At 28.5% G+C, this 23,766-nt stretch overlaps 1 protein-coding gene, 1 long non-coding RNA gene and 1 pseudogene across 2 annotated transcripts; all 3 read right to left on the minus strand.

Moving 5' to 3' along the window:
- Positions 1-7,573: 7,573 nt before the first annotated feature.
- On the minus strand, positions 7,574-8,595 carry LOC126839598 (uncharacterized). Its single transcript, XR_007685923.1, has 4 exons — positions 8,570-8,595; positions 8,226-8,240; positions 7,815-7,839; positions 7,574-7,706 (listed from the first exon to the last, which is right to left on the minus strand). It is a non-coding gene; the product is annotated as an uncharacterized LOC126839598 (long non-coding RNA).
- A 1,996-nt stretch (positions 8,596-10,591) lies between these two features.
- LOC126839550 (uncharacterized) lies at positions 10,592-17,258 on the minus strand. The gene is made up of 13 exons (XM_050574914.1): positions 17,147-17,258; positions 16,775-16,798; positions 16,181-16,216; positions 14,089-14,118; positions 13,963-14,004; positions 13,690-13,722; positions 13,245-13,262; positions 13,113-13,130; positions 12,853-12,876; positions 12,471-12,485; positions 11,547-11,591; positions 10,923-10,940; positions 10,592-10,626 (listed from the first exon to the last, which is right to left on the minus strand). Exons 1-13 carry the CDS (start codon positions 17,208-17,210, stop codon positions 10,592-10,594), a joined length of 402 nt encoding a protein of 133 aa, XP_050430871.1. The 5' UTR covers positions 17,211-17,258.
- A 943-nt stretch (positions 17,259-18,201) lies between these two features.
- LOC126839551 (upstream-binding factor 1-like protein 1) lies at positions 18,202-19,532 on the minus strand (annotated as a pseudogene).
- Between the last annotated feature and the right edge of the window lie 4,234 nt (positions 19,533-23,766).

Raw genomic sequence — 23,766 nt, forward strand, 5'->3', positions numbered from 1 at the left:
CAAAATGTTATTAATTATACAATTTTCTTAGTACAAAATCATAGATATTTTAACAATCAATTCCGAAAAAACTTTATTAATGCACAGATAATCCTCTCTTATTTTTATCGTGAAAACGCTTACCATTAATTATTAGCTTATACATTAAATACATGGATTTTAGTTAATATTGTAGTTATTAAATTAACAATAAAGTATAACTAATCAACAAAAAACAACAGCCCACTGTAAGTACGACTGGTGAATGAAGAAGAAATATCATATATATAGGGTGTAATGTAAAGTTCTACCGAGTTTCAAATGATACATTCAGGATGCTCTATGGGTACAATAAATTATTTTCATTTTTTTTCAATTTATAAATGATTGAAATAAAAAGTCGTATCTCATTAAAAAAAAAATAATTTCAGATTTGAAATCAGGAGAAAAAATATTGTTGAATTAATATGTAACATGATTTTTTGGTATCTGGCCACACGTACGTCCACAGGGTGGCTACTGAGCGACACATACTTTAAAATAAAATAATTCTAAGGACACCTCGGAATTTATAATGATGTAAATATAATATCCCATTCAAATTTTAATTATTTTTTACTTATATGTGTTTATACAATTATCGTATTATACATATTATGTTATTTATTCATTAACGGATCGAGATGGAAAACCTTGTTTAACTTTGAACAGTTAATTGATAGTATTTTATTTACATATTTTGTTTATCAAAAAAAAATATATTTTTACTTTTGCCTTTGTCGTCATTTTTACGACTACTTCCTCCTGCATAAAAAAAGTGTTATTTATATACATAATTAAGCGAATTATATAAATAAAATAGGTATCTCATAAAACTTAATTAAAATATCAGATTGAACATATTGTTAATTTTAACATAATGAATTAATACTAATTGAACGGCGGATGAAAACGATCATGTTATCTTACACGCCACATATCAGAGACAAGTACTAATATAGTTATTGATGTAATTAACTAACAATAAATAAAAAGTCGACTAAATAAAGGTATAATAAACCTCATTTTTTACGTACTGGTAGTTGTCTAAATTTATTAGAATTTTTTAACTGAATTTTTTAAAAAAGTCTCGACTAGACAAGAATTGTCCATAATAATTATCTAAACGTAATGTACGACATATTGACAATATATTTAGAGTACAAAAAAGTTTCCTCCGCAGGTTTTTTATTCGACCAATAGGTGTACGTTTAAATATTTTACAATATAATTTCAATGTTAACGAATTAATGATTAATATTAAATTATTTTTTTCTCTTATATAGGTAAGTTTTTTATAAATAAACAGCCTTTTACAAAAATATAAGAAACTTCATTGCTATTTTGTATAGGTTAAAAGTAATTGTATAAATAACACTGACCTTTCATCGGTCTTGCGGCAACGTCTGTAATACATAATAAAACATTAACGTAATGATACAAACCATTAAAATAAAGTCTCCCTTGTTCGCGACAATGAAGTAGATGGTGGAAAAGTAGGTAAGGTGTTGGCGCAAGAGGTCTATAACACGGGTATACAAAAGCTGGTACCCCGGCTACAAAAATGCATTAAACTTGAAGGCGATTAAGTTTTATTATATTACTTGTGAAATATCCTGTGGATTTCATTAAAATATATGCATTTTTCACTTTTTTTATAAATGATGATGTAACCTTACTTTCTGAATGATCCTCGTAATAACATGTACATCGTTTACAATAATAAATTTGCAAAGCACCAAAGTATGTATTACCTGTAATTATTGTTAGTATAAGAACCGAGACGATAGTCTTTCTGATGTACATTTTCAAAACCATCATTATGAAATATTATTTTAACAATTCAAGTATATCCGACTAGAGAACTAGACAAAGAATAAGAAATAACATATTTTGTGTAATATTACAAATATAAAATATGTTCAAACCCTCCTTTATTATATTTATGGTGTTCAAAAACAGACAACAAGATTTGCATTATTTTTTTTTTAACCAAACATTTAGCCTAAAAATATATGTTTTTTAGGTCAAAACAGAATACATAAGATTTTTATTAAATGTATGTTGTTCGAAGATGTTTGTAGGTTTAATACACAGCACAATAACATACTATTACAAAAACAAAACTCTTGTAAATACATTTTACACTTGATAAATCTTGAAATAAGAAAAAAATAATGTATACGTTACTTAAATGGTATATAATGTAATTTTTACTACTTAGCCATTGTAAAATACATGGATTTATTTTATGGATAAATTAAAAAATATTTTTAAAGATTACCGAGAATCATTTTTTAAAATAAATATTCAAAAAAGTACTGATTACAATCCCGAAAATGTGTAATACTTGGGTCATCCCCCTAATCATATTATAATCAACTACTTAAGTAACAACACGAAATACACTATTTGACTTTTTTACCAAAATTATGTAATTTTAAAGACTTGGAATATTTTTGGTTATTTATATATTATTTGGTTAATTGTTAATTATTTAAATAATCAACTTTATCTAATGTCAGACAAACCACTTCATTATTTTATTTAATGGGTTTTAGATAAGAAATACATTTAAAACAAGCCAGTACAGTGGAATCAGGGCATAGTTGGGAAAAACATGGAGTAGGGGCATAGTGGAGACGGGGAGGTTAAAGATTTACACGAATTATTACATCTGAAAATGATAAATTCTCAGTGTAAACCAGCAAAGTTAGAATGTATTAAATTTAGGTGCTGTATTTACAAATAAGCGTCAAAGCGTTAATTTGAAAGTGATTTTATCCGAGAGGACTAGTACAGTAGAGTATAGGCATAATGGAATCAATGCATAGAGGGGACGGAGAGGTCACGCGTCTACAGGAATCATTATAAATAAACGTGATAAAATAACTTTCATAAAAACGTTTAGATGCTTATTTGTAAATACAGCACCTCAATTTAATACTTTCTAACTTTGCTGGTGTACACTGTGCTTGGTTTGAACTGAACTGGTTTGAAAATACTAACTACTGATTTACATCGAAGCGTTTATTCAAAATTGATTTTATCACTTTCGGATTTAACAATTCCTGTAAACCTGTAACCTCCCCGTCCACGCTATGCCCCAACCCCCCTGTACTGGCTCTTCAATTAATAATTATTGATATTCGAACAATTCGCATCACTTATATTGTTATATCCAATAAGGGAGAAAATATAAATTATAATTGATTTTAAAACACATCTGGGAGTTGTTACATTTTAGATTTGTTGCTTTGGATTTAATTGACTACATTACTGCGATTAGTGACTACAGCACAAAAATCAAAATATAATAAACGGGTCTTACCAATTTTAAATCACTTTTTGAGGAAATACATATTTCCCAAATCAGTAAAGATTTAAATTGTAATTTTTTGTTTGATATTTCAAGATGTTTAAGAAAAAGAGGTATCATTATGTTCGCTATTTATAATAAGTATTAAATGCAAATTTAAAAATATATTTAAAATTATTGTAACATAATGTGAGAAAATAAATGGCATAAACATTAAGGTACAAAAATGATTAAAACATTTTTACTTTAATAAAATAATATACTTAGTTTTTATTGTAAATTTTAAATTTCTATTAAAACGTCTATTACATTCACCGTGCAAAGTCTAAAGATACATTTATTAGAGCGTATGTTAACTTGATTTGTAATGTAATCTTTTATGTTTTAACATAATAAGAATTGTCAATTTTTACAATAAAATGTGATAGGGTTTATTGTAGTTTTTTTTAATTGAAGGTAAATTGTTATCTGCCTGGATTGAGGCAATGTAAACAAATGTAAAAATCGAGCTTTTTTTGTAGCAATTTTTTTTTAATGCTTGTGTTTGATTGTATTATAGAACGTTCTTGTAATAATAACTGTGGAGAGTACCTATTTTTTTTTTTATTTACATACAACTTATGTATTGCGTTTTCCTAAATCGGAAATGCTTTATAATTATAACTTATTACAAGAAGTTTTTATAAAATCATTCATCGTGTAAACTGTAATCCTATATTGTATTGTTGTTTTTTTTTTACCAAAACTGAGTTGTTTTTCACAGCGACTGTTGCGTTGTAATGTAAACAAATGGTAAGTTCATATGGGTATCGCAAACTTTGAATATTATAAGAATCTTCGTAGTTTACAAAAACAATTTATATGGTTTTATTTTTTTTATCGAAAACGAGGTGTTTTTCTTTACATATTTGGTTTTGCAGTTGTTATTGTACTTATATGTTTGACCTATTTTATTTCTTGCGCGGTAGAATCTCGATGTTTCAATAATTATAGCAAATGCCCTAATATGTCTAATTATTTTTATTTTACGTATTACACTTAAAAGGCATTTTTAGATAAATGTTTTTTTTTTTAAAACGCTAACAATCCTTTTTCTTGGATTTTTTTTTTTTAACATTTATTATTAAAATATACACGATCTGTAATTATTATTTTTTTTTTTACAATAAGCGTATGTGATGGAAGAGACGTGGCTTGAGGCAGGAGAGAAGAAGCCACCCATTGGAGGCACTTAAGGGCAGGAGTTTATTTTAATGTGCTATTGTGAGAAAATGAGATTGAGTTAGTTTAGTATGTAATTAATTTAGTAGGTCACGACACCAGGTACGTTTAAGTCGCCTTCTGGGGTCACCAGGAATTGCGTTGGTGGATAGTTCGGAAATCACGGGATTACGATGGCTGCGGAATTTGGAGTGTGTGCGTTTGTAGAAAGTTTTTGCAACGTTTTGGACTGTTGAAATGGCTAGATCTCTATGTAGAGTGTCGTTAGAAACATAGTAAGGAGCTTTGGTTATTTGGCGTAGACATTTTGATTGGAAGACTTGTATTTTATTTAAGTTGGACGGTTTGGCTGCATCCCACGGTTGGATACCGTATGTCCAGATCGGTTTGAGTAGGAGTTTATATAGTAGGAGCTTGTTTTTTTAGGTTGAGATGTTGTGACGTGAGGAGATACCGTAATTGGCGAGAGCGGTTATTTAAGGTAAGTCTTTTGCTATGGGTATGGGTTGCCCAAGTAAGTTAATCCCCCAGTCTTTGTACCATGTTGAAAGGAGATTGAGATGATTTTGTACGAGGTTTGAAGCTATTTCAGGGTCGGAATGGATGGCTAGAAGCGCCTTGTCATCGGCAAAGTCACCAGTCGTAGTGTTAGGGGTGGTACGTTGATCTGAGGTGAATAAATTGAAAAGTAGAGACGCAGATACCGATCCTTGAGGTACTCCCGCGTGGATTGGTGATACTTCGGATAAGGAGAAGCCAGATCGAACAGCGAAATGTCTGTTTTCTAGATAAGATTTAAATAAAAGAAAATTGTATGGTGGAAGAATAGATTTGAGTTTGAAGAGTAGGCCATTATGCCATACTCTGTCAAATGCCTGAGACACGTCAAGGAAGGCAGCTGTGCAAATGAGCTTTTTTTCAAGAGTATAGGATATTTTATCCACTAGGCGATGGACTTGGTGTATTGTGGAGTGGTTATGACGAAATCCAAATTGGGTATTAGGTATGCTCTCTTCTACGGTAGGAAGGATACGTTTTAGGATAATTCTTTCAAACATTTTTGAAAATAGCGGAAGAAGACTAATGGGCCTATATGATTCGGGAGAGTCGGGAGGTTTGCCAGGCTTGGGGATCATAATGATGATTGAGAATTTCCATAAAGCAGGGAAGTATGCCAGTCTAAGTTCTAAGACTTAATATAATATTTTCCTAAAATTTCAATGGTTTTAAATTGCACGGTTATTTTCTAACGTGAAAATATGTTGTTAGCAAAGTTAACGTGTCGTTCCTACAACGACTGTTGCGATGTAAATAAATCACATCACCTCCAAGAATCGTATAATTATAATTTTTAACTACTTAAGAACATGGTTTACATAGTTTTGACTCTAAAAAAGCAAAAAAAGATCATATACTTGATATGAACAACCACAGCGAATATAATATTGGCGTTATGATATTTTTAGCATTGTTTTTTTTTTGGATTTTTGACTACAACATAAAATATTATATTTAATAATTTATCTAATGCAGCGCATTAGAGTATGAGCATATGGGGTTAGGGGTACCGGGTGGTTACAACCGAATGCCAATCAGCCGATACAGCAGATCTTCAAGCAATATCATTGTTTAAGTGATAAAATCAATTTCAAAATAATGCTTGTCTAACGGACACAGATATTCTCTTGTGCCGCTTGACAGCTGAAGTATCCTCTGCACTACGCAATGCCCTTAATTATTCTTATTATTTTAATATTTCTAAAAAATAAAGTAGGTATTAGTTGGGTAAAACCAATACTGACTGTTCTTTCTCTCATTAAAATAAGCTTAGTTTCCGTTGAGCATTCATTTTTTGATACTTTTATCATTTTCTATTTATTATTATTATGCATACATTCTAATATTTACTGTGATTAACTTATGTACATATTTCATATGTCACTGGGCCTTGGCCTGTATTCCATTATTAAAATAAAATATAATATAATATCATGAGTTTTGATAAACAAACGGTCCACCGGGGGTCGGAAATCGTTATAAGAATTTTTTTCTTCGTTTAATATGTTATGGATACATATGAGTTCTAACTACTGACAAATTTTCAGTTTAATATAAATAAAATAAATATTTTACTTATCATTTTGAGAGGAGGTTATGACCGGATAGATGGGGGGGGGGGTGCTTTGTGATTAGAGAGATTGCATGACAATATATTTCTAACGTTATGAGAAGAAACAATTGAATAAATTAGTCTAGAGTGAAAACATAATTGTTCCTCTACATCTTATAGTAGAAGAAAACTGCCGTGGACAATTTTAATATATATATATATATATATATTTATTGCAATACTCACAAATATAACTGAGACTTATAGTATATAACCAAGTATACACTATATTTCTTTAATAATGCAGCAATTATATTGATCGAAGAGTTGTGGTAACGGGTAAACATATTATTTTTAATTTTAAAATTTTAACGAAAAATAACTTAGGGTATACAGTATATAGTGTTCAAAGAACAATATTACGGACATTCATAAAATTGTGCTCATTAATTAAAATAAAAAATAAAGTCAACTTTAACCTACTAAAATTTTAGGAAAATGTCTGGATTGAGTGGAAATTCATAAGGAATATATCTGTGGCTAGGAGCAAGAAGGGCCAATGTCTCCTTTTGCAACTTTCTGAATATGAGCTTTGAAGTTTATATTTTCCATTAGGCTCTATGTTAATTTTTTTATCAAACTCTTTTTTACAGTGACATAATACGCTATGTAAATGTTCACCATATTTACTAAAGAAATTTAATAAGTCAAAGCAAAATACATTTGTATAGTTATAATAATATCATATTATTATGTTTATTTGTTATGTAACTAATTAAATATTTTAAATCAATGAAGTTATTAAAAACGATGATAGGAAATACAAACTAATTACAATTTAATCGTTTATATTTTATAACTATTATTAATATTTGGAAACTGAATAATTGTGTAACACTAAAAAGATAATTAAGACTCTTTACAACAAATCAATGCGTTAGATATGAATACAATAGTTAAAATAACTATAACATATATTACTATAGAATGAAATTATTATTTTTCTATCGGAGTGAAAGTGAATGACGGTCCAGCATTCTGAATATAAAACATTAAATTATAACACAAAAAAACAAAATGTATAATAAATAATTCATAATTTAAACCACGCAATAAAAAATGAGTAAAACTATACTTAGTACTTACATATTATGTCATTTAAGCTGTTTATCTGAAAATAAAATATCACGAAATTATACTACCAATGGTTTTAGCCATTTTATTTACCATTTAATTTAGTAACATACACCCATAAATAGTTTTAATTATAATAATATTTATGTCCCTAGACTTCAATGATAAAGCTCAGACAATATTTAGAAAATTTAACATAAAACTGCCATTACAATAACTATCAATCATTTTCAACTATTCTCACTAGAAAACCAAAATGCTTAACTACTATAATATGACTTTGAATAACTTTTATTTATTAAAGGCATATTAAAAATTTGTTAAAAAACTTTTAATATTACTACAACCTAACAATTACAAGACTTGTACAATTTGCATTTAATAGAGCAATTATAAAAAATGTTTAAACAACTTTTAACTTACTACAATTAACGCAAACTGAAACATAAAAATATTTTTTTAATAAATATTTTTGGATATTTATTATAATAATGTTTTTAATTTTTAGCGAAAATAATTATTTAGTTAAAAAAAGGCATTGAAAGAGTAATTTTTAAGTGGTCCTGTGCCAGTAAATATTATACTTAGCTTACAATATAAATTATAAAAATGAATTCTACCATGTTAACTTAAGCTAGTATGGATTAAAAATATCATTTAGACAACTAAACCATTATAGATCATTGGATGTTATTTCATAAATAAATAAATTCAACATAAATATTATCTTTATGCAAAGTTTATAAATTACACTAATTATCTCTTACATTTTTGGTTGCTCTTGTTAACTGCTAAAATATGGAAAAAATATATTTATTAGGCTAAACTTATAGTAAGATATTACCATCAATATAATACAAATTCTCAATTAAAAACTAAGATGTCGTTAACCAATTCAGTAAACCCTTTAGAAACTTCAATACTTGCACATGGTTATACAATATTTATATTATAAATTGTTATTAAATCATTAACGAATCAGAATTACAAAAATATCAACCCGCATATGTTATCCGATTTAAAGTTAACAGGGTTCCAATTAAATAATTGAAACTTTTAATTTACATATAGTTTTATAATTTTATTTACATATTTTATTAAAGTAAATCATAACATTAATTAAAAATACTTGTTATTACCTTGGCAATCACTATGTTTGCACACTGGAAAAAAAAGTGTTCATTTTATAATTTAAGTCAACTTATCAAAACCAATAAAAAAAAAAATAATAATTGAAACAACTTAATTTAAACTTCAATTTACAGAAAAATGAATCGCTCGAGAATTGAATTAGGCAAGATCAAATCTAGGATAAACTTATTGTCTAAATTGGTTTACATATTTTATCAGAAAATCGACAAACAAAAGACACTCAAAGTGGTTTCCTTACTTATTAATCGATTTTTTTGTTAGTTTTGATAATTTTTGTATTTTAAAAATAATTGCTATAAATATATTAGTATGAATATAGTCTTCAGCAATTGGATGCCAAAAGAAACTCAAAGTGGTTTCCTTACACAATAGTTTTTGTAAGAAGAAACCAATAATTTGTATTATTTAAGAATATAATAATTTATGTACCTTTCTGTCTGTCATCTGCAAAAATAAAAATTTATATAATCAAACAATTAAATATTTTACATGGTTACAGTTGAACGGTATAATAATACAATTTAATATATTCTATCTATTAATTAAAATTTGATGGTTTGACCACAATTTAATTTAACAATTTAAAAGTATACGCTTTTATTGTGATGCTTAAATAATGTTATATTCTTTCAACCAATATGAGCAATAATTAAATATTATATATATGGTTACAGTATTCTTTCAATTGTTCTCATTCAGATGATTTAGTTTAAATTTGTATTCACATTATTTACTGTTTTAAATCTTTTTTTTTTTCATAATTACAATTCGTCAATTAACGTTGGTTTTACATTTATTTATAAAGCAATTTTAAAATCTACGATAGTGTAACAAATAAACCAAAACTGAGTTCCATGAGATACCGTCAAGATTGTTTAAAATTTGAACTTTTAAATTGCAGCGTTTTGAATACTCCAAAATTAATATAAAATGTTAAAATTTAACAAAATAATAATCGAAAAAGATTACAAAAGTATACATACCGTTCAGGAACTCATTGCTGACTAGCTTGTCTGCACGCAGTGAATGATATATTAGTAAGAGAAAAAAACATATTAAAAAAAAGTTACATAAAAAGTAAAATACCATATATCGCTGTTTTTAGCTACCCTATTTACTAATTAATTTTAATAACTTCAATAACAACGTTCAGACAATATTTAGGGAATTTAACATAAATCTGTCATTAGAATAATTATCGATCATTTTCAACAATTTACAATAGAAAATCAAATTTTTATATGACTTCGTATAATTTGTATTTAATAAAGACATATTAAAAATGTTAAAAAAAGCTTTTAACTTACTACATTTAACGCAATCTGAAACGAAACATTTTTTTTTTTAATTTTATGTCTTGGACTTTAACTGTAATAAAATTATTAGATAAATAATTATTTAGTGGAAAAATGTTATTGGAAGAGTATTTTTTTCTGTAGACCTGTGCAAGTAAATATTATACTCGGTTAATAACATAAATTAGAAAAGTAGATTCCACTATGTTCAGTTAAGTAAGTATTGATTTAAAATATAATTTAGGTAACTAAATCGATATAGATCATTAGACGTTATTTCACAACTAATAAACTCCACATAAATATTATATTAATTTAAAGTTTATCAATTTAACTAAAAAATTAGCTCTTACATTTCTGGTCTCTCCTGTTAGGTGCTAAAAAATGAAAAAAATATATTAGGCTAAACTTAACGTAAAGTAATATTTTCAATTTTTTAATCAAATATTAAATACTAAGATGTCTTTAACCAATACGTTACGAACATAAAAATGTATACATAACCTTGGATGTACAATATTTTTTTATTATATTATCAATGCTATTTAGTCATTAACGGATTTGAGTGGAAGAAAATATATCACATCGCATATCTCCGATTACTTTATATGTTAAATTGAAACCCTCATTTTAACTTTAAACTGTTAATTAATATTATTTCATATACAATTACCTTTACAATACTGGCACTCTGAAAAAAAATGTTTATTTTAAGACCAAATCTGGGATAACCTTATTGTTTTTTTCGTCAAAATCTGTTCACACATTTTATCAAAAAAATTGACCAACTCAAGAAACACCAAGTTGTTTTTTACTTCTTAATCGAGTTTTTTGTTATTTTCGTTGATTTATTTTTTATTTTCAAATTATTTGCTAACTAAATCATTATATTTTATACATTTTGCAATACCTAAGAAATCATTCAGATAATTTTGTTTAAATGTGTATAAGATTATTTGCTATGTTAAATAACTTATTTTTATAGTTACAATTTGTCAACTAACAATGGTTATACATTTCAAAATATCTAATAAGCATTTTAAATAAATGATTAATAATGCAAAATAAACAATAATTCATAAAATAATTGTTGTGCTCATTGAAAAATAGTTAGTCTGAATTCTCTACACTTATTCTGCTAGCATACACTTTTCTATTTAAATAACTGGTGAAAAAAAATAATCCATAGCTTGTAACAAAACAGTTAAAAAATCCAAAAATCCATACAAAATGATAACATTTAACCAAATAATTATACTTGTACACAATATTCGAAAGACTAAAAAACTATACATACTGGGTTCAATCTCAGGTACTTTCCAATATACTTTGATTGGCTGCTCTGTATTAGTACAAAATAAAAGATAATTTAAAAAAAAATTCAATTAGGTTAGGTTAGGTAAGGCCAAGTAAGGTCCTCTGTAATATATTATACTATGATATTTTACAGTGACCTTGTATAACATTGTTATTGGAATTTATCATCATAGTATCAATGTTTTTAGCTACTCTATTTTCTATTTAATTTTATTATTAACGAACAATGAAAAATATTTTGAATCATAAGTTATATGTCTCCAGAAGACTTCAATAACAATATTTAGGAAATATAACATAAATCTGTTATTACAATAATTATCAATAATATTCAACAATTCTCACTATAGAAAACCAAATTGCTTAACTATATTACGGCTTTGTATACTTTTGACATTTTTATCAAAATAAAATGTCAAAAGTATACATCATAACGATGTATAACGAAAAATAACAGCTGATTTATCTGATAAGAGTGATAAGAGATAAGGAAAGGAGATAGGGGTAGAGATAGGGGGGTGAGAGATAGGATGGGGGCATTAATGTTGTATACAAAACGTTCAAAATGGAAATGAATAATAAATTCAATAATTTAAGGGGCCAGATTCTCCATGAATTGTTTTGGGCCAGATATTTTGAAAACACTAAAATATTAGCCAGAAACTTGATATGTTTATTAGCCACCTTAGTAATAAAAATGTATCCCGTGGTGTGATGGACTCGTACGCAAGCTGTTAAAATATAATATGTTATACCTATGTGAAAACCTTTAATAAAGCCGTTTCTTGATTAGTTGAAAGTCCCATTCGCTTACTCGCATTCTTTCAATTTAAGTAATACTGTCCGGGTGTTTTATATTTCAAAAAGACATAGTAAAAAAATTTTAAAAAAACTTTTAACTTACTACAATAGGTGCAAACTGAAACAAAACAATATTTTTTTAAAATTAATTTTCTTGGACATTAACTGTAATAAAGGTTTTCATTATTAGATAAATAATTATAAAGTAGAAAAATGGTGTTGGAAGAGTATTTTTGTCTGTAGACTTGTGCAAGTAAATATTATATTCAGCTAATAGTATAAATTAGAAAAATGAATTCTACTATGTTTGGTTAAGTTTGAATCGATTAAAAATATCATTTAGATAACTTAATCATTATAGATCGTTGGTTGTATTTTTTATAAAATAAAGGATCTGGACGATTAAATATTGTGATTAAAAAAAAATATATTACATAAATATTGTATAAGTGCAAAGTTTATCGATTAAAATACTTAGCCCTTACATCTCTGATCTATCTTGTTGTGTTCTAAAATATGAAAAAAAAATATATATTAGGAAAAAGTTACTGTAATGTAATATCATAAAATTAAGAGATATTAACAATAAAAACAATAAGATGCCTTAAAATAATGCAGTATATCTATTATGTCCAATGGAAAACCTTGTTTGACTTTTAATAGTTAAAATAACTAATAGTATTTTTTTTACATTTTTATGTTACAAATAAAAGTAAAATAATTATTTAAAAACATTTGCTATTACCTCCGCAAGTCTTGCACACTAAAAAAAAGTGTTTATTTTATAACTCAAGTGTAACGTACAACTTTGTAAGAAAAAAATTAGAACTATAGGAAAATAATAGAATAATTTATAAGAACATAATTATTGATGTACCTATCGGTCGCTCCACAACTGCAAGAAAAACAGAATCAAAAAATTATATATTGTATAAAGTTACAAGAAAGGGTATAATAATGAAACGTTTATTATTTTATGTATATACTAAAACTATGACAAACTTAATAATAATTTCTACTGGAATTGTTGTGCAAAGTGAAAACAAATTTTTTCTTCATCCCTCAAATTTACTATTTCGTATCAAAACTTAATTAAAGTGTATTTAATTGTTTTAGCATGTATCTATTTGTACTTATATATAATAGACATTTTTAAATCTACGTAATTAATATAGGGTCGTGGATACCCTACATACTGTAAATTTCGGACATTTACATTGTAGCATTTTGAATACTCTAAATTCCATATAAAATGATAAATTTAACAAAAAATAACATATATTTATAAAAAAAATCTAAATAGATTACAAAAGTATACATACCTTCCTCCGATTCGGTTGTTGCTATTGCCTTTCCTGAATATAACATTCTCATAAAATAACTATGCTAACGTATTATACTAACAATAAATTACTAGTCGACTAAGAAAAGGAAAAATCAACTTAATTTTATACATACTCTTAGTTGTTTAAATTTATTAGCTTTGTTTTTCTTAAAAAAAACTCGACTAGACTAGAATTCTCCATAGTTAACATACTACCAAATAATAGATATTTGTACAAAAAAATAAAAAAAGACTCTAAAAGTATACATACCGGTCTCCTGATTAGGATTCCAAACATTAATGGATTCCACTCCTGCGTGCGGTAAGTCTTATTAGCACAAAATGAAAAAATGTTTTTAATAAAATTCGTAAAATACCATATAATCAGTATACTTACTGCCTATATTAGAGCCCTCAGATCCTGTATCTAAACATTTTTTATTTATGCATAATAAAGTGAAATAAATAAATGAGAAAGGTATCTTTTATAAATTAATTCAAATATCACAGTTAACATAATGAACTAATACAAATTTATCGGATTGTGGAAGATGAAAATGCTCATTTTATTTCTTACGCCGCATATCAGAGTAAATTATCAATATAGTCAATAATGTATTAAACTAACAATAAAAAAACTAGGCAACCGAAAAAAAGGGAAAATCAACTTAATTTTACACCAACACTTAGTTATTTAAATTTAATAGTTTTGTTTTTTAAAAAATTCCCGACTAGATTTGAATTCTCCATTAATAACTTAACATATTGTAAGACATGTTAACTATATGTTTGGAGTACAACGAAGTTTTCTACACAGTTTTTTAATTTGGCTAAAACACATTTTAATATAATATACCAGTGAAATTTTTATATTTTTATTAATAGTATAGAACTATTAAATTATAGAATATTATAAACTAAACTAGTTTCCCGTGTCATAACAGTACATTTTTATGATAAACTACCTTTTCTAAACAAATATAAGAAACTTCACTGCTATATTATATACTATGTATGAAATACATATTGTATAACACTCAGCCTCCATGGGTTTTCCAACATTGGCCGTAATAGAAAACATTAACGCATTTTAATCATAAAAAACATTTAAACAATTACCAGGCAATATATCAATACAAATTTTGTAACCAATAAAATTCCGATTATGGAGATCAATGTAAAGCCGCCAACTATTAAAAACCCATTAAAATTTCAATGCTATCATAGGTGCACAAGCGATTGTATTGACGTGTGTCAGTAATCTACACTTATTAAGTTTCCTACATCGGTATATTTTTATAGATTTAAAGTACCGCCGAAAAGTAATTAAAAAATAAATATTTCATTGTTTTCACAAAGTGATGACCACATGGTGACATTAAATCATTATTCCACAGTTTATAATTATCATACACCAACCATAACGCAAACAAATTTACATTGAAAATTTGCAATAACTGTATAATATAGTACAGTATATTAAATAGATGATACCGATGGTGCATATATATATAAAAGTTTTTCTGCCGAGTCTGCAACCACGAAAGAGCATTTTCATGTCTCGTTGAAGTACCGAATAAATTTAGAGTAGTGGTGGAATTATAGATAATGAAATAGTACATAAACATGTATCTCATTTCTAATCTCTTATCAGATAACAACGTAACGCTTTTTTCGAATATGTGCCAGAGCTAATTTCCAGCCACATTACCACCCCCAACCCCATTCCCAACCTCACCACCAACCCCATCCCACCCCGACCCAGCACCCTCCTTCATCTCTTATATTTTATCAGATACGCTTTTGTAACTAACGCTTCTGTAACTAACAATTTTTTGGTTATGTGCCATAGCTAAGATATGAAAATGTCAATAAATATATAGACATGGTGATTCTTTTATCATGGGTAACTCAATATTTTTATGTTTTTTTTTCTCCATGTAACGTGATCTCAATTTTCCACAAATGATTGTATTTGATGACACAGTGACACCATTACTTAAGTCCAAAAATCCCCCCATTAGAATAAGTAATAAATTTCAGTAACGCTAATTTTGACATGGTTGGCCAGGTGGAGGCAGCCGTGGATGGAAATAAGGGAAGAGAACCAACCCCATCACGGGTATGGTAACTTTTAATCGGGCACCCCATAGGTCTTCGTCTATCACAAAACCTTTTGAGACATAAGAGATATCTTTATGTTTTTCCCAAAAAATTATATTGGATCACTAACAATAATTATAATGGTACGTTTACAATTCAATATGTGTTGAGGTAGCCTAAAAACAGAGATTAATTTGTTGATAATACATACTTATAATTATTATAAATGATTAGAATTAAAAAGGTTATTAATCTTAACAAAAAAAAATTAATACAAATTTAATCATTAACGGATTAGAATGGAAAACCTCGTTTAACTTTGAACAGATAATTAATAGTATTTTATTTACGTATTTTTTTTAAAATAAAAAAAAAAATGTTTTTACCTTTGCCTTTGTTGTCATTTTTACTACCACTTCCTCCTGCATAAAAAACATGTTATTTATATACATAATAAAGCATATAAAATAAATAAAATAGGTATCTCATAAAATTTAATTTAAATATCAGAACTAACACATTGTTTATTTTAACGCTCATCTTATCTTACACGCCACATAACAGAGACAAATATTGATACAGCTAATGATGTATTAAACTAACAATAAATAACTAGTCGACTAAAAAAAGGTAAAATAATCCACATTTTTACCTACTGGTAATTGTCTAAATTTGTTTTTTTTTTAATTCTCGACTAGACAAGAATTGTCCATAATAATTATTTAAACGTAATGTACGACATATTGACAATATATTTAGAGTACAAAAAGTTTCCTCCGCAGGTTTTTTATTCGACCAATAAGTATACGTTTAAATATTTTACAATAATATTTCAATGTTTACGAATTAATGATTAATATTAAATTATTTTTTTCTCTCATATAGGTAAGTTTTTATAAATAAACGGCCTTTTACAAAAATATAAGAAACTTCATTGCTATTTTGTATAGGTTAAAACTAAATGTATGAATAACACTGACCATACATCGGTCTTCCGGCAACGTCTGTAATACATAATAAAACATTAACGTAATGATACAAACCATTAAAATAAAGTCTCCCTTGTTCGCGACAATGAAGTAGATGGTGGAAAAGTAGCTAAGGGGTTGGCGCAAGAGCTCTATAACACGGGCATACAAAAGTTGGTCCCCCAGCTACAAAAATGCATTAAACTTGAAGGCGTTTAAGTTTTATTATATTACTTGTGACATATCCTATGGATTTCATTAAAATATATGCATTTTTCGTTTTTTGTATAAATGATGATGTAACCTTACTTTCTGAATGATCCTCGTAATAACGTGTATATCATTTACAATATTAAATTTGCAAAGCACCAAAGTATGTATTACCTGTAATTATTGTTAGTATAAGAACCGAGACGATAGTCTTTCTGATGTACATTTTCAAAACCATCAATATGAAATATTATTTTAACAATTCAAGTATATCCGACTAGAGAACTAGACAAAGAATAAGATATAACATATTTTGTGTGATATTACAAATATAAAATATGTTCAAACCCTCCTTTAATATATTTATGATGTTAAAAAACAAACAACAAGATTTGCATTATTTTTTTTTAACCAAACATTTAGCCAAAAAAATATGCTTTTTTAGGTCAAAACAAAAAACACTTGATTTTTATTAAATGTATGTTGTTCGAAGATGTTTGTAGATTTATTACACAGCACAGTAACATACAATTACAAAAACAAAACACTTGTAAATACATTTTACACTTGATAAATCTTGAAATAAGAAAAAATAATATGTACGTTATTTAAATGGGATATAATGTAATTTTTACTACTTACCCATTGTAGGTAAAATACATGGATTTATTTAATGGATAAATTAAAAAATATTTTTAAAGATTAACGAGAAACATTTTTTAAAATAAATATTCAAAAAAGTACTGATTACAATCCCGAAAATGTGTAATACTTGGGTCATCCGCCTAATCATATTATAATCAACAACTTAAGTAACAATACGAAGTACACTATTTGACTTTTTTACCAAAATTATGTAATTTTAAGGACTTAACAAAACGAAATAATACCGCATTTTTTTTATATCTTAGAATATTTTTGGTTATTTGAATATTATTTGGTTAATTATTGATTATTTAAATAATCAATTTTATCTAATGGCAGACTGACAACTTCATAATTTTATTTAATGTGTTTTACCTAAGAAATATATTTAAAACATGCCAGTACATTGGGATCAGGGCATATTGGGGACAAAGCATGTTGGAGTGGGGGCATACATCAACACAATACATTTATATTTTGATAACAATTCACACACACCCACTTATATAAATATGTAGAGAATTATTAAGTAAACACTAAACAATAAACATGAATATTACACAGCAATATATTTTATTTTCATCTTATAATAATACTAGAATCATTTGACTTGTCGGCAGATTGTTTTTAGATGCATTTTTCGGTTTTTCTGAAATTCCCTCTCTGGCATTTATTCGAGGTACGATTTTCGATTCTGCCTTTTTCGGGTTGGCTTTCATTTTGTTCATTTTTAATTGCCTTTCTTCTTCTAGTAATGTTTTTAGATATGCATTGAATTCAGTCCAATAACGGTCAGTGTTTATTTTTAATTTGTTTTTCTTCCTCTGAAAATGATTTCCATTTTTTCGCCACAGTCGCCATTTTTTCTTTTGGAGGAATTCCGGCAAGATAATCTCCTTATAACATTTCTGTCGAGAAAAGACTATAGTTCTTTACAGTTGGCTTTTTGGGTTTTCTAGACTGAGATTCTAAAATAATCCTATCTTCTTTGGTTAACGCACTTTTTTTCGGCATATTAAATGCAGGGTCGTCTTTGTGATCTTTTTTCAAATGGTCCAAGTAAACTTGCTCGCGTTCATTGGCTAATTTAATCCATTTTGATTTTTTCTTTTCATTTGCCTTGGCGATGAGTTCAGTGTACTCAGTCTTCAATAAATTCGCCCTATCCGCAAAGCCTTGCTTTTTATCAGGCGATAAGTTTTTATATTTTTCTGCTATAATTTGCGTGAGTTGTGGTAGCATCGTGTCGGGATATTTCTTCTTGTACTCGTGAAAAATTTCAGTAAAATACAACATGTAAGCAGTCTTGGGTTTTTGAACACGATTTTGCATGGAATGACTTGTATCAATACCTTTGGTGGCCAACAGATGTTTTGCGTCTTTCGCAAGATCACCCAATTTTGCGTTCTCAGCTGGTCTTGAATCGTCGTCAATGCTGTCTGACACTCTTCTCTATTGTAGTAATCGAATTTTACTTTGTCCCAATCTATTTTCGGTAAACGATTACGGAACACAAGGGTGTCGTTTTTCGGAAGCACCACTTCCAATCGAGTTAACGACAGCTTTTGAATATCATTGTTGGCCCAACGGATGTTAGTCGGTATTGCATCTTTTTTGGTTCTTCACCGATCTCACCACCGTTGTCGTGTTCAGACTGCTCATCTGACTCTTCGTTTGAAACAACCTCTTGTTTGACGACACGTTTTTTCTTTTTGTCGGACTTTTGAACTGCTTCAGCAGAATTTCTTTTAGCCGCATTTTAGCTTGGAAAACATCAAAACGCAAAATCAGCATCCAATCAATTATAGTAACACAAAAGAATGTGGAATTAAGCGATATGAGCAGTCACATTGTAAGCTTGTTTATTTATTACTCGCATATGGACTGAGAGTAATTTAATACGGATAGAGATCATTCTAAACAACCATTTAGATTAGGTTGCCAAGAAACATATGTTATTGCTAAATTAATATTATTGTATATTATTACTATCGGAATAAAATTTCCCTAAAATTTCGAATTTTCCAATTTTCCGGGCCCCTTTTCCAATTTTTCCTATCTAACCTACCCTATATCTTGAGATTTTTATATATATATAACGATGTAATGTTACATATTTCAGTTTTTAAATGAAAGTAACCAATTTTAAAGTTAATTAATATTAATACTATTTTAGATATCTTTTTATGGATCCAGAATAAGAAAAGTGTTATGTTCCAATCAGTTACAAAACATTAAATAATGACATTTATAATAACATCGCTGTACTATACCCCGTATTACACTGTATTATTTAAACTTACTGTACTTAATGGTTCATATCTACCAGATCTGGGTTAATGTATCTTCTTGATCTTGATTTTTGTAAAATGAGTAGTATACTGGTGAGATAAGAGGTAGAAGATCTAATAAATCTTTTTGCTTTTTACTAGATATAGGGAGTCGTTTATCAAAAGCTTGGACGATATTATTCTACTCACTGTTTTTGTAAAATATGTTTGAAGAATTGTTGTGGTTTGTTTGTTTTACTAAACTAACTAATTTTTCTGCTTGGCGATTATTATTTAACCGTGACATATTGTTAGATAATAATAATATTATTCAAATAACGAAAGAATTTATAGTGATTAAATGAATAACATAAAAATACAAAGTAATGATACCTGCGTAACGGAATTAAAAGCCCTGTAATCTATATTATGACCATAGATAAAAAACATTTCAGTCTATTCAGTGGTTTACCTATCTATTTTAAGTGACTTAACCCAAATTGATTTTAAAATGCAACTGAAATGATTTAAGTTGATTTAATTTGAAAATATCTTAAATTTATATTTTGTTTTTAAATGAGAATGATATAAATTTACATAACTCTTTGAGATCTTAAATCTCATAATATTTGGAATAGCTCTTTTATACCAATCAACTTTTACCGCAACTATCTTATAAGTAACTTAACTTGTTTGTTATCTCTTATCACCTATTTCCAATCTCTTATAACATATCTCTTATCTCTTATCAACTCTAATCCATGCAATTTCTTGTATCCGGCCCAATAACACATTCATATTAATATAGTAAGAATCCATCTTACGTACATACATATATTATGTCCTCTTTTCCCATGTTAGCGTTTCAGTCTAATACATTTTTTAAACTATTTGTCTATCGATATTCTTTTAAATTTGCTTCTATATTTTTAATCACTTAAGCTTCGAAGCGATGCCGAAAAAATTCTGGTTTATCGACGGTGTAAGGTATTTGTTTTTGTGTCTGTATTCAAGAGGGATTTATTTAAACTGACTGATTTGTTTAATATCAATGAGCTTTTCTATTGATCAGAAATCGTTAGCAATAGATACATTGGTTTTATAGCTATGAATATTTTGCAAGGAATAAAAATATATAATATTACTATGCTACGTATGAAAAATTGTTAGAATTTTATGGAAAAAATGACTCCGCAAAATAAAAAGTCTTATTACAATAATTCTATATAATATTATGCTACAAGAAAACGCCTATTTTGAACCGTCAAAATAAAAAATGTGGCCTGAACAAATACGAAACGAGCAATAAGTACTGTTACTGTAAAATGATGAGACACCAACACGTTATTTTAGTAAAAAAAAATATTAAATCACCGAGTTGAACAAAAACCGTTCAATCGCTGTGGTAGTAAGAAACAAGTCGATGTACGTGGAACTTTTTGGCCACGTTTTTTAGACTGTTATAAATCATATTATAAAATATACGTGGTAGACGGTAATTATTTAAAATCGTACAAACAGTTATAAAAAATAATTTCTTCGGTTGGAACATTTCGTCACCCGAAAAAGCACAAAGCAAACGTGACTTTGCGCTCCGCAATGCTCAAAAAAATTGTCTTTTGTTCGATGCTGTGCTTTTGTCAACCGGAACGACTGTTGGAAACCGGTTACAATCATCCGAGCAATGTCGATCTTATCGGAAACGACGGACTGTATGAAGATTTAAAATGCACGTACCTGTTTAGCGGACTGACACACATGCGGTTCGTCAAGCTTTTAATCTACCGCCATTATGCGTCGCAAACCACGCTGTCCACCGGCAACGTGAGTTATTACAGTCATAATGTAAAATATCAGATAGCATCGTTGTACAGCGTCAACGTGAAGCGTACGGGCGTGTTGTGGCTGGTGAACTTGTACATTAATATGTTGTCTTGGTATTATCAGCGTTCCAACAATCTGCTGGAACACTATATAAAAATTGTCGCCACCACCAATTATGTAATTGATAAACTGCACAAAGCCACGACCGGATGCCCCGCGGGTAACACGTTTGACGAATACGACAGCATAACGAAATCGAACCCGGATCCTACGGTCGAAGAGCTAAAACAAATATTGTGCCACGTCGATTTCGAGGCCAAGTCGCTGCTGGCGAGAAACCACGCGGTGTTCCAGCCAACGTTGCGCGACGATCGGTTCGAAGAGACGTTGAAAATCAAAAGCCTTTTCATGAACAACATGGGCGTGTTCGATACTTTTAAGAGGGATCTGATGTACGTGCACAACGTGAACGTGGACTGGTCCGGCGCAAGCAAACGGTTGGAAAATGCTTGGTTCGAAGCGCGCACGCTGGACTGGGCCGCCGACAACCTTGGCAAAATAAGATCGTACTACGCGCTGAGCTTTTCGTTGCTGAAAATCGTCGTCTTCCAGCTGACGTTGAAGCACTTGACATATTTGCACAACGACTACGACGCCGGGTCGGACGAGTACGCGTATTACGCCCGTCGGTGGTACGACTTGGTCGGACAATTTGGTCGCATGTTGGGTTTGACCGGTGAATTCCACGTAGAGAACTTGCTTACCGCCATCGATAACCTCTCCAACGGAACACAGCAAATAGACAGCGTGGTTAGCTATGTGTTTTCAATACTGGTGTCGCTGTGCGCGCCGCTCGGCTGCGTGCCCGCCGGACCGTTCCGTCCGTTGGACAATGACGAATTTCAAATACCTTATAAAAGTTTGAATGCGAACGACATGCAAGTATTCGAAACTACCACTAGCCGTGTGCCCATCGAGTACAACAGTTTGGAAAACGCTAGAATGTTCTTGTACTATCTCAGTCGGATGTTTGAAAATGTCGACTTCCACTACATTCGGTTACTCATTGAGTATATCGATGAAATCAAAATCGAAAACGAAATCAAGAGGTTCGAAAATTGCCGTATACATTCATGAGAGTTCAGGTACTACGATAGATAAGCTATTGGCAAACATTTATAATTATTATACCTATTTTTACAATAACATTGTTGTTAATAATATAATCTGTACGTCGTGCCGTTAATTAGAGTTTCTATAAAATAAATAATCACTTATACATTTTAACGCGTTTCTTTATATCATTATTTAGGCGTTAGGTATCGTTGCATAAAATATCTTGTTTAATTGATTTCCTACCTCTTCCTCTCCATTTTTACATTTTTTTTAACTCTGAAGTAGACTTCAGAAGTTCAGAAACTGGCTAAACACATTAGAGAGTTTGATTTGTTGATGTCTATTGAATACCAATCTGTTAATGGCCATGTGCTTTGTACAAGTACAAGTTGGTATGTATTGGAGTGCAATGAATTTGTTAAGTTATAATATTATTATATTATATTGAGTTTTGTTATGTAATTAATTAAATATTATAATCAATGTAATTATTAAAAACGTTAATAAATAATCGTTTATTCAAACCACACAAAAAAAAAAAATGAATAAAACTATACTTAGAACTTACATATGTCAATCCAGCGGTTTCCCCTGAAAATGAAATATCACATTATCATACTATCAATGTTTTTAGCTACTCTATTTACAATTTTACTTTATTAACGTCACCCAAAATTATAGTGAATTATAATTTATATGCCCCTAGATAACTTCAATGACAAAGCTTAGATAATTTAAGGAATTTAACATAAATAATATTTTTTGAATTATTTGGGCATTAACTATAATAAAGATTTTAATTTTTAGCTAAAATAATTATTTAGTGAAAAAATGTATTTTAAGAGTATTTTTTTTTTTTGTAGTCCTGTAAAAGTTAATATTTTATTAAGCGAATAATATAAAGGAGAAAAATGAATTTATATCTATATAATGTTAAGT

The sequence above is a fragment of the Adelges cooleyi genome, unplaced genomic scaffold, assembly GCF_023614345.1.
Source record: "Adelges cooleyi isolate 19-005CV unplaced genomic scaffold, UGA_ACOO_1.1 ACOO_flye_CR_arks_rails_tigmint_CR_PRNA_306, whole genome shotgun sequence".
Lineage (NCBI taxonomy): Eukaryota > Metazoa > Arthropoda > Insecta > Hemiptera > Adelgidae > Adelges > Adelges cooleyi.

Excerpts from the sequence above, each read along its gene's own strand:
- LOC126839550 (XM_050574914.1), bottom strand. The coding sequence starts at position 17,210 with ATGGTTTTGAAAATGTACATCAGAAAGACTATCGTCTCGGTTCTTATA. Across the intron at positions 16,217-16,774 it reads TGCCGGAAGACCGATGTATG|GAGGAAGTGGTAGTAAAAAT; the intron begins GTCAGTGTTATT and ends TTTTTTATGCAG. Across the intron at positions 14,119-16,180 it reads AAATGACAACAAAGGCAAAG|ATACAGGATCTGAGGGCTCT; the intron begins GTAAAAACATTT and ends AAAAATGTTTAG.